The 11,617-nt window shown below is 40.6% G+C and overlaps 2 protein-coding genes across 4 annotated transcripts in view; one reads left to right on the top strand and one right to left on the bottom strand.

Annotated features, from left to right (window-relative positions):
- Window positions 1–1,247: 1,247 nt before the first annotated feature.
- Window positions 1,248–5,129, bottom strand: c7h21orf58 (chromosome 7 C21orf58 homolog). Its single transcript, XM_072682884.1, has 9 exons — window positions 5,073–5,129; window positions 4,819–4,876; window positions 3,840–3,913; window positions 3,470–3,655; window positions 3,192–3,303; window positions 2,418–2,545; window positions 2,138–2,316; window positions 1,398–1,436; window positions 1,248–1,308 (listed from the first exon to the last, which is right to left on the bottom strand). Exons 1-8 carry the CDS (start codon window positions 5,127–5,129, stop codon window positions 1,412–1,414), a joined length of 819 nt encoding a protein of 272 aa, XP_072538985.1. The 3' UTR covers window positions 1,248–1,308; window positions 1,398–1,411.
- A 1,363-nt stretch (window positions 5,130–6,492) lies between these two features.
- pcnt (pericentrin) overlaps window positions 6,493–11,617 on the top strand; it is a 37,557-nt gene continuing 32,432 nt past the window's right edge. For all 3 annotated transcript variants that reach the window (XM_072683622.1, XM_072683624.1, XM_072683621.1), the window contains exons 1-3: window positions 6,493–6,668; window positions 10,277–10,450; window positions 11,181–11,369. In XM_072683622.1, coding sequence (XP_072539723.1) covers window positions 6,621–6,668; window positions 10,277–10,450; window positions 11,181–11,369 — 411 coding nt within the window. In that variant the 5' untranslated portion in view covers window positions 6,493–6,620. The remainder of the gene's footprint in view (window positions 6,669–10,276; window positions 10,451–11,180; window positions 11,370–11,617) is intronic.

Raw genomic sequence — 11,617 nt, 5'->3', positions numbered from 1 at the left:
GTATGTGTGTGTTCACTGCACAGATTGGATAAAATTCCAAATTTCATCTGTGTCACAAATGGTAGATATGGTTGTCTCTTCTTGTCTTGTCATAGTAGAATAATGAGAGTTCAGTACATGGCAGATGTAAGGGACATTTTTTTTTACATCAAAATAAGTTAATGCATGTAAGACAGGTCAATTCCAAATCTCCCAAACTGTTACAAACAGTTGTAACACCCCCATAATGTAAAGATGCATGTATTTGTCAATGTACAGTGAAATGTGTCCTCTGCATTTAACCCATCTGTGGTAGTGAACACATACACATGAACTAGGGGCAGTGAGTAACACACACACACACACACACACACACACACACACACACACACACACAGAGCGGTGGGCAGCCAACTCCTGGAAGCAGAGAGGGTTAAGGGCCTTGCTGAAGGGCCCAACAGCGGCAGCTTGCCGAGCCAGGGTATCGAACCCATAACCCTGTCGTCAACAGCCCAGAGTTCTAACCGCTGAGCCACCGCTGCTCCACATGCACTCAGCCCACTAGCAAAGGCCATGAAGCTATGCACTGCGGCTACTTTGTGAGAATATGGAAGTAAGGCTGACCAGACTAAAAATGAACGCCAGGCCGACAAGCTACAATCTCTTTAGGTTTGTGCATAATGGGCATCAAGAGGAACTAGAGAGGACAGCAACACTAATGCACAAATCTGTACTACACTAGACAAGGCTAGGCTATGGTCTTGTGGGCCATAACTAGTCAAAAAAATGCAGAGCTTTATTTTTTCGTGATTGTAAAATTAGTGTGTTTCATTTAGAGGTAACATAACAGGGTTGTAAATAGGCTTGTAAAATCACTAAAACCAACTAAAATCACATACCACCTAAATACCATCCCATACTTAGTACAGTGATTTTTTTTCATCAAAATGTGCTGCACTCCATTTAATTACAGAGAACTGGACAGGGGTTTTCAAGCACCAACAACATCCACGATATGCCCAGTAAAAGCATATGTGTATCACAATAACAACATTTAATATCATATGATAAAACAGTTATACTACCCACCACTATGCATTTGTATACATTTCTTTCTTTCTTTCTTTTTATATTCACACTTATAGATGACTCTTTTAGAAGTATGTATATATGTGTACTGTATTAATCAATTCATTAATTAAAGTTCATATTGCAATGCTTGATTGTTCATTGAACACTGTGTGAACAAATAAAAGTAAAAAAGTCCAGTGACATAAAATACGCATGGATTGTTCCGTTCTTCATTGGTGTTGAGAGGAATAGGGGCGGCTAAGAGGAATAAACAACAAAGTATATCAATACAGAGGCAGAGTATGAATTTGGATATGTTTTGAATAAAATCATTTGCTTTTACACACCTTGTGTGTTGTCTTCACTTCAGTCCAGCGATGCTCATTCTGTAAAATGATAGTAAAGCGAAGCAAAATAGTAAAACCTTCCTCATTGGCTATCTGATATTCACATAAAACACTGCTCTGTAACTCCAGTAAGGCCTAAGAGGACATACTCTTTTTTTTTTTTTACTAATGACACTGATTAACTGAAATGTGAAATGAAATAATTCTTTAGGGTTTTAACCCATTAGTTACCATTTATAACATCAATAACCAATTTGTAACTCATTAGTTAAGGTAATTCTACTTAAAATAGTCCATTTCAATTTGCCAGGATTCCCAGCTGGAGAAGCTGTGGTCCTGCAGTCTGCAATAGTTTAGGCCCACAAGAACCACAAGAGCATAGTGTGCCCCATTTTTCATTTGGAGTTACCCAGGGGTGTTCATGAGCACCCCCTATGTGCTTGTAGTGCGACCTTTATGCGACCACATTAATGTCAACTCTTTTAGGAATAGTTTGGGCAAAAATCGAATATATGCTATTTTTAATCCTGGTCTTCATCATGGTTGTACAGATTTTTGGAAAATGAAGAAAACCTTATCACATAGCTGAACACTATGTATGATACAGCACGTTTATCATTACTGCATTATTGGTATAGCGCCTGCATAGCCTGTCCCTCTGAAGAAATCACCAGAGTGTGACCTTCTGGAAGAACCACAGGGCCTAAGGCACCTTTTGGAACAGTTCTATGGACGCTTACGGGTTTAGAGCTGGAAGAGTTACTGGGCCGGTCACATGATGAACGGGTGGCTGATAGGCTCCGCCTCGCCCTGCTGGCATGACAGTCGGCCAAGCCGAGAAGCCAATGGGAGGCAGCGGTGGAGGGTTGTAGTGATGGTGATGGTGAATACCGCCTCCCCTGGCCTTTAGAGCATTCTCCTTAGCATAAGAGATAATAGTGCATGTTAGTGAACACTGTCAAGTAATCAAACAAGCATCAAATGTAAAATTAATAACAGCAAACATTCTAATTCGGTCACCTGGGCTGGGTGCAGACTTCCTGGCCCACCCTGAGGGAAGGCCATTGGAGGAAGTGCCTTCAGCATCATGTTGTGCATAATGATCTGATGCATCTGAGCGTTCTGCATTAGCATCAGCTCCACCATGTCTGAGAATCCACCAGAATTAAAGTAAATTATAATGACAGTTTATTAGCAACCACAATTCATTATACACCCAAATATACAAAGGGGTTCTTTGAGGGTTCCTTAGTAAAGGTAATGGTTCTATACAGAACTATTATAGTCTGTAAAAACAACAATACATGTTTTGCACGGCTGAATAGTGGAGCATGTATTACAGAGACGAGATTAGTGACAGTCTAAGTCTGGTGTTGGTTTGCAACATTAGTCAAGCATCTTTCTTTATAAACTAAAGAGGCAAACATCAGATTCCAAACACATTTTGATTGATCGGCTGCATCTGCGTTTTTTTGCTGACCCATTCCTTTAATGGCATACAGCTACAGTTTGTAGCCCATCTGTCCTTACGTTTTTGCTCTTGACTAGATATTGTTAAGTGGAGGCCCCCTCTCAACCTAGCTGTGACACTAATGGGGTTTTCTGATACATGTGTTAGCAACACCCACACTGCACTACTACAGTGTTACTGAAATGCCCACCATCCAAATGTACGAAATGATGACTGGGGTGGAGGAGGGTTAATAAACTGAGGGCCGCAATAGAGAAATACTGTAGATGTAAACCCATAAAGTGGTAGGTGGATCAGGTGGGTGTAAGTGCAAAAAGAGTTACCTTCTTTAATGCTGCCTGATCTGGACGGGGCAGGCAGAGGGGGTGGAATCTGAGCTATAAGGGGCTGTTGCTGTGGCAACTGCTGGATAATGGTGGCGGGCTGCTGTGGAATCTACAGTGAAGAGGGAATGAAGAGTTTTATGAGAAAACCTGTGCACAGCATAATTCTGAGGCAGTTTGTGATATGGGAAGACGAGCCAAATCTGAAAAGTGAATTCTCGATTTTCTCTCACAGGCAGCTCCCAAAAACTGTTATATTTACTCATGTATGTTCTCACAGTTTGTTGGATGATCCGAGGAGGCAGTGGAGGAGGAGGTGGGGGTAGAGGAGCAGCAGGAGCAGGATGAAGAGGAAGAGGAGGAGGTGGCTGATGGACAGGTAAAGGGAAAGATTCATAATGATGCTGTCTGCGGGGTCCGGCCCATGTGTGCGGCCTTCCTAACTCCTCTAACATGTGCTGCTCCTGTCTCACATGCAGAAACACACACAAACACACAGAGACATATGCATTCAGACATTCTGCACTGGACCAACTGTGAATAAGACACTGTAGGCTCCATTTAGGCCTCACAGCAGCATTAGACAGCGCTGTAATGCAGTTATCTATCAGATCATGCTGTGAGTGTTATCTGAGATTATTAAGCCACCCTCAGCCTCTGCAGCAAGTCTCTCTTGCGTCTCAGAGCGCTGTGTAATGCGCCCGTCTGTCCGTCGTAACTCCCTGTGTCAAAAAAAAGAGTTTGTGTCAGTACTTTGCCGTACAGATTGTTCAGCCGTATGTAATGATTATGTTTATGTACTCAAACTTCTTGTATTGTTTGAAACCACCAGTAAAACAACAGTGTGAAAGTGTGAAACCACTTCATTAATAAATACATTCATTAACAAACAAACAAACAGAAGAAAATAGAATACGAGTTCCTAAAATGTTTTAGAAAAAAATCCTAATGAACACAATGTAAACAAAAAGGGTTCTGAATTTATCTATATTGGAAAAATAAGTAAGTAGGTAGGTCAGTAAGTAAGTAAATAAATGAATAAATAAACAAACTGAAGAAATTAGCACAAGAGTTGCTAAAATGTTTAAAATTGCTTTAGAAAAAGCTAATAAACACAGTGTAAAAATGGTCTCTGAATATATTCTAAATGGGAAAAAGTAAGTAAATAAATAAATTAACAAAAAGAAGAAAATAGAATAAGAGTTCCTGAAATGTTTAAAATTGCTCTGGAGAAAAATAATAAACACAATGTAAAAATTGGGCTCTAAATATATCTAAATCTATTTCTGAAAAAAGAAAAGGGATTTCTCCAAACCTGTCATTGTGCACAGAAAAAATGGTTAAAACAAATAGATACAGGGTTTAAAGAAACTCTGAATTTGCTGTTAAATAGTAATAATAAAATAACCAATCATTCAATCAATCAATACCAAAAAGAAGCTCTATATAAAGTCATCCTAGGTCTGTTTGTTTGTTTGTTTGTTTGTTTGTTTTGTTATGTGTAATAAGTGATACATTTGTGAATGTCTGTCAATATCACAAAATGTTTCTCCTTCAATATATGAATAATTGAATTTGTCCCCAAGTTTATTATTATAAATTCGGTTCAACTTAGAATTTACATTACTTATGGAAAGTGCAGAATTTCCCCGTTCACCATGAGCTTCTCTCTCGTTCTCCAGCCTCTAAATAATAAAAGAACAAAATAAAATAAAATAATGATAATAATCAGCCATGTTTCTCTGCACCTATCAAACACACGGTAAAGCAACAGTGTGGAGCAATGCAACTCAAAGGCATCTTAAGGGAGATTAGCTTTCCCCCTAAACCAGGTTTCACATGTTTTAAAACAGAAGGAATGAAAATCAGAAATCTTCTCGCCTGTTCCAGCAGCTTTAGTCTCAGTCGGGTCATCTGGTCGACCACAGGATCCACCATTGTAGGGAAATATTACTAATGCTAGCTAACCCAGTGTTTGTCTTTTTGCTGGTTGCCAGAAACACTGTGTTTGAGCCGGACCTGCCCGGCCCACCTGTTGCCGTGTTACACACTCGGCTGTGTTTGTGTGACTGAGATGTTCCTGACTAAAGCCTCAACATCTGCACTTCCTTCTTTCTTCCTTTCTTTCTTTCTTCTCTCATTCTCTCTCTCTCTTCTTTCTTTCTCTTGTTTATTCATTTTTTTCTTTCTTTTTTTTACCTTTTTCTTTTTATTCTTTATTTATTTCTTAAATAGTAAAGTACACCCTCTATATTCACAAACAAGTAGTCTTCAGCAATATGTCTTTCAGAACCAGAAGGTTTCCAAACCTTCAAGAGGCTCTCAAGAGGCTGTATAGGGACAAGAGGTCGGGGGCTACCCACAACAATACTAAACATGACAGCTCAGGACAGGATGAGAGACATTTCACTTGTACTGCATTTAGGAGACAAAGCAATATAAAACATGGGCAGCTACATGATGAACTATAGAACATAAGATATTTTATAAGAACTTATAGAATCACTGTATCTCGGTAATTCAAAGCATCCTTTAAATATGGATCGTTCGATCAGTTCGATCAGGCCTCTCCTCTGCTCAGAGCCAGAGTTGAGCTTATCATTTATTATGAAAATGAATACATGAAGAGCTAAATCAACAGATATCACAGATAAATTATTATTATTTCAAAAAATATATTTTTTTCAGTAATGCTATGAGGTAAGACGCTCTTCGCTGAATCTTGTTAAAGAGAAGTCTTTCCAGGTAACTCATAGTAAAAAATAGTTTACAAAAGAAAAGCTTAAGAGAAACAAAACTCAGCATAAGAAAGGTCAGAAGGTCAGAAGGTCCTGTCTGTTTGTAACAGAAGCTTTAATGGGAGTCAGTTAAAACCAAAGGGGTAAACCTAGTCAACGAGAGCTGAGCTGCGATTGGCCAGACTGATTTCCCCGGGCTCATGCGCGCCTTTTACTATAGGCCCTGTTCACGACACCCATTCAGCCAGGAGACAACAAGATTGGCCGTTTAACAACTTGGGAGGGAATATAAACTTAACACAAATCGTATAGCAGCCTGCTTATAAAATACTTACAAGTTATTAACAATCATAATCACACTGTTTATAATTATTATTATTGTTATTCTTATGTTCCCGTATGGAACTTTGTGTATAAACAGAGGAGGGCTTTAACGACACAGGTGCTTGGAGACAATGCGAGAATCCCATTGGCTACAGTATTTGCATCGGTCGTTCTGATTGGCTAGCAGGCGTGGAGAACCTCATAAGGGCGGGGCTAACAGCACTTCGCGGCCATGTTGAAAATCGTACTGACAGTTATTCCGCAGATTTATCTGAACTTGGAAACAAGAGCTGCGTTTGTTTGACCAACAGATTTCTAACACCGCACCGCGCTCAGACGGCCTATATGAGCTCACCTGACCCGAGAGATGGACCAAGAAGAAAGGCAACGGAAACTCGAGGCCGGGAGAGCAAAGGTGCGTTCAAGAACGCTAGCCGTAGTCTGGCTCGTTAGCCTCGGGTTAGCGGTGTTTGCTAGCTAACTTGTTAGCTAGCTAGCTGGGTCAGGGAGCTTCGCTTAGTCCTGCAAACTCGCTGACCAAGCGCCCAGAAAGTCGTTTTTACACCTTCTTTAAGTGCTGGCCAGTTTTGTTGGGCTATGTTTACGTGCTAGTGAGGCGGCTAGCATGCTAGCTAACGTTGGGCTTCTCTGAAAATGTAAAACTTTGAGCTCGAGACAACGTCAGCCAGGGTTTGGGTCTGAATGTCCTGCCCCGTTTGCTGCTGTTTATAGCTAAATGCTCTGATTAATTGCTTAATAAGACTAAATAAGACAATTCGGTTTGTTCAGAAAACCAGTTTCATATATTCATTATAATCCAGGTATTTGTAGTGAACCTCTCTTACACACATGCAGCTTAAATAGTTGAACAATAGAGCAGTGTGCCCACACATAGAAGCACACAGGCAAAACATCTGCTAGCAAATCTGTAAGGAATATCGATAATGATGTTAAGGTTTTATAGATATATAAACTAATTAAGAAATAAAAGAATGGAAGAGTATGGCTATAAAGCTAATTTATAAATTATATTTTTATAGATTATTTAAAAAAGCCCCAAGCAACGGTATGAAATGGAGAAAGTAAGCAAACCGTGTGAAATATGGAGCTGTAAAGTTAAAATGAAAGGAAAGTCAAATGAGTGAGAATACTTTTACAACTTAAATTATAATATATAACATGACAATTGGTCTTAGTAGTAAAATCAGATAAATCATGAACAGAATTTGATATGTTTTTAGTCCTTAAAGGTGCACGTATTTGTCACTGTACACTGTACAGCGAAATGTGTCCTCCGCATTTAACCCATCTGGTAGTGAACACACACTCACACACACACATGTGTTAGGGGCAGTGAGTACACACACACACACCCAGAGCGGTGGGCAGCCAACTCCAGTGCCCGGGGAGCAGAGAGGGTAACAGTGGCAGCTTGCCGAGCCCGGGAATCGAACCCACAACCCTGTTATCGATATCCCGGCACTCTAACCGCTGAGCCACCATTTACAATACGATAAAATCTCAATGCCCAGCCTTAATCCACTGCTCCTTTGAGTATGGATTAAGGCTGGGCATTGAGATTTTATCGTGTTGTAACTCTGCACTATGCTTTTCTAAGCATTTTGAGGCTATTGTTAATGCTTAAAGAGCACTGATTAACTGCAAGTTTCACTACAAACAGTAATTAGGCTGGTTTAATTAGATAATGCTTGTCTAATTTCAATTGGTGATTTATTCATTACTTTTTTGCTGTAAAAATACAAATCTCTGCATTCCCAGATAATGTTAAATATGGCTAATTGGTTAGTTGTTCTGGCCAAAGTCTTAAAGTATAGCAAGCAGTCTCTCAAAGGTGATTGAAAGATGTATGTGTGTGTGTGTGTGTGTGTGTGTGTGTGTGTGTGTTTTATTTCCACTGGCCTACTCATTGCTGTTTTTGAGCCACCCCTTCAGCATTAGATGGATCTTGTTCTGTTGAACACACTTGGATGGCAGGTCTTAAGTGTGCAGTAAGCTAATGCTACGGCTGGGGTTGTTGTGGGTAAGTGGCCAGAGTTAATATGCTTAGAAAGCTCTCTTGTCTGGGATAAACTGAAATAATGATTCAGCACAACTAAAAGCGAAGGCTAAGAAGGTGCATGTAGCTGCGTTTTAAGTTCCAAGTGTACAATGGTGCAATAGCTTGATTTTAAAGATGTGTGGTTGGATTTGGTGGGATAGATTCTCATTGTTGGTTCACCGAATGTAAGTAAATTTATGTTAGGAAAAAGCAAATATGCTCAAACATTCACATTGAAATGAGACCTCAAATTGCTATCTACTTTGTAGTTCTTGTGACCCATACATGAAAATGAAACTGCAGGAAGAGCCATTTGAAATCAGTGTTTTTCCTGAAGTCACACAAAGCAACCTTTTCATATTGAGCCACCTGTTCAGTATGCGGCAGGTCAGCCCCGCCTGTACACAGTGCGGTTGGAAGTGTCTGTTGGAAGTGCAGCCTGCCTTTTGAATGAGGCACAGTGCAACCAATCAGAACAGGTCACTTGCATATCAGTCTTAAAGGCACCGTATGTGTGTAGATGAGATGCATACTGATCAAAACTAATCTCAAGTGGACTTTGGTGGGGTTGGGTTTGGGGGTGAGGTTGCATGCATGGTGATATAGTAGGATAAGGCCTTAAAATAACTTTCCTTGGGTTTAGCTGAATGAAGGCAGGTGGTTATAGCTTTTTAGTCCTATAGATGGCACACTCTGGCCATAAGACCTTTCAGAAATGTTTGGATAGGAGTGCATGCATTGTAAAATTGGCACATTTACTATTAAATGTAAGGATTGCTGTTCATTTGAGTAAAGTACTGCACCTTGTATTGAGTTAATATTGATATTTTTATATAATTTTTATAGAACTGCCCTAAGCTCTAATTCTAGGTTTCAGATTTCACATGCACAAAATTCTCAGTCCAGTGAATCATTGAGATCTTGCATACAGCTGATTTACTTAGTGTGTGGTTCATGCTTGAGGCTCTAGCTGCAGCTCCGTGTGATCTGACATGACAGTGGGTTGCGGGGTAAACTGGCTGTGCACATATTTGCTGAAAGGAGGGCACATGTAATCTAGCGGAACTGCCTGCTTCTGTGGGCTTATTCCTGCCTTTTTCTGGTAAAAAGATCTAGGTCAGTAGTGCAAGAGAAACCTGGGGGGCAGTTCTGGGCGATAATACTGGTTGACCACGTTTTGGTGTGCTTGTTTATATGATGGAGTTGCATGATTTGCTCCACCCCCTTTCCCCCCTTTTCTTACACTTCCAGCATTTTAGCTGAATTCTGGGACGTAGTGAACTGATCTCCAGATAGAAAATGTGGTGTTGGGCGCGTTTGATTGACTGACGGGTTGATGCTGAGTGACTGTTGCTGTTATTGAATGACTCCATGGGAACAAGGGCGCGGCATGATGTAAACAGGGTCAGGGATGCGCATCATTTATGGGGCCTCTTTCGGATGTGCTCTAATCTGGAGTAAGCTGCTTAAGGAAGCTGTGGAGAGATGGCTTGTAGAATTGGGTGTTCAGACAGGTTCCTGTGAAACGAGAGGCTGTCCCCATGGTTTGTCTAAGAGCTTGATGTTGCGAGAAACTGGAAGTGACCTCTTGTCTAGAAGTACTATTTGGACCTGTAGGAGCCAAAGATCTTGACGCGTCTTTCTTTGCTGCCTCAGAAACAGGATCTGTGTGGATGTTGGAGGTTGTTTGCTCCCAGTAATGGACAGCCAGCTTTTTTTGGGATGAGGCTAGGATGAGGGCTGCTGCCCCCCCACCATTTTTTTTTTTTTCCCCTTTTCTTTTTCTTTGTTTTTTTCTTTCGGTCGGTGAAAGAAGAAATGCAGCTGCAGTTTTGGTGTCCTGTGTAGTCTTCTCTTTTGAGATGGCCAATTCTTGACCCTCAAGACAGCATGCTGATTGTGTATTCCTGCTACTTCATCCTGACGTATCTCTCCTTCTACCTGTCCCTCAACCTGTGGCGCAGCTTGCGCACTTTAGACAGCGGAGGGCGAAAAGTGACAGTGCGAACACGCAGAAAAAGACGCAGAAGAGGAAGGGCCAGGCTGTCCAGACGAATGACTGGGCAGCACAAGAGCACCACTTAGAGGAGCCCCAAATTGACCACTCCCATGGACAGGACAACACTGAAGATTCAGAGGTTTGATTCCATATAATCACCTGCTTATTGTAAAATGTGACCTGCTGCTATGCATTAATCTTTCGCAAGACGTCTATCTAACGAAACTGATGGTTGGTGACCCTTTTATTAATGTGTCTAGGTCATGGTAAACTAAATTTCTCACCTTGGGGTGTACATAGTATGTAAACATATCCATATAAGAAAGCTAGGCTTCATAAACAGCCATATAATTTAGTTTTTGACACCATATTTACATATACATCTCTTCAGCCCACAACAGCCTATAGCCCTACCCATTTACAGGGTTTAACTGTGTTTAATAAAGCAGAGTACAGGGCAGCCAATGAGAAGAGGCCTTTTACCCATCAGTATTTAAAAGCACAGCCTGTTTAAGCTTTGGTGCTAAAGAGCTGGAGACCTGTTAAATGAATTGAAACTGTATTTGGGACAGAAAACCACACTATTGTCCTTTATGGACCTAGTGGAGGAAAATTAATACAAAGACAAATAACAATTTGGGCTGTTTAATATATACTGATTTTGTCTTTTTTTTATTAATTTTTTTTAACCTTTTTAAGAGCTGATATTTGGTCTGTGTATTCTTTCTAGAGTAGAATCCATCTGCTGTACAGTATTTGTGTGTAGTTTGGGGCTATATAGGTCAGCAACAGTGAAATATCTTGGGGAGGTGTTGTCATAGTAATGCTTGCAAGAGTAAACATGCACATATTTATGACTAACCCTCCAGGAGTCATTGCAGCCTGATGGCATCACTGGTGATCCAGCAGCCTGTCAGTGGAGAACAGGGAAAGATGAAGCAGATGCCCCAGAATGGAGTTGCCTTCCTGGAGACGGGGTTACAGCAGAGCTGTCCGCTGAGACTGAAAACCTTCTTGGAGAAATCATAGTTACACACACTGGCAAAGAACAGCTCAAGGTGCACAATATATTGAATATATCATCCACTGCATCTGTTTGACAACACTGAAAGCAGGAGGCCATTGTGGTTCTTCATTTTTATAGTGACTTATTTGCTTGTTTCTTTTATAGGAACGCAGTTAAAGGTCATTTTCTTTCCTGATCTCTGCCAGTGTTCAAAAATAGCTTGATTTTGTAAACTAGGTTAAATGTTTGTTCATATGGACTAATTTGTGTTCATGCTATATACCCATCTGAAAAGCCTAT

This window comes from Salminus brasiliensis, chromosome 7 (genome assembly GCF_030463535.1).
Source record: "Salminus brasiliensis chromosome 7, fSalBra1.hap2, whole genome shotgun sequence".
In the NCBI taxonomy this organism is placed as follows: domain Eukaryota; kingdom Metazoa; phylum Chordata; class Actinopteri; order Characiformes; family Bryconidae; genus Salminus; species Salminus brasiliensis.
Note: the sequence above shows the minus strand (reverse complement) of the source record. Positions and strands in the feature narration are given on the sequence as shown.

Coding starts and splice junctions, on each gene's coding strand:
- c7h21orf58 (XM_072682884.1), bottom strand. CDS start 5,129: ATGGTGGATCCTGTGGTCGACCAGATGACCCGACTGAGACTAAAGCTG. Junction 2,317..2,417: donor GAAGTCTGCACCCAGCCCAG/GTGACCGAATTA, acceptor TCTTATGCTAAG/GAGAATGCTCTAAAGGCCAG. Junction 1,437..2,137: donor ACTCTTCCAGCTCTAAACCC/GTAAGCGTCCAT, acceptor ATCATTTTACAG/AATGAGCATCGCTGGACTGA.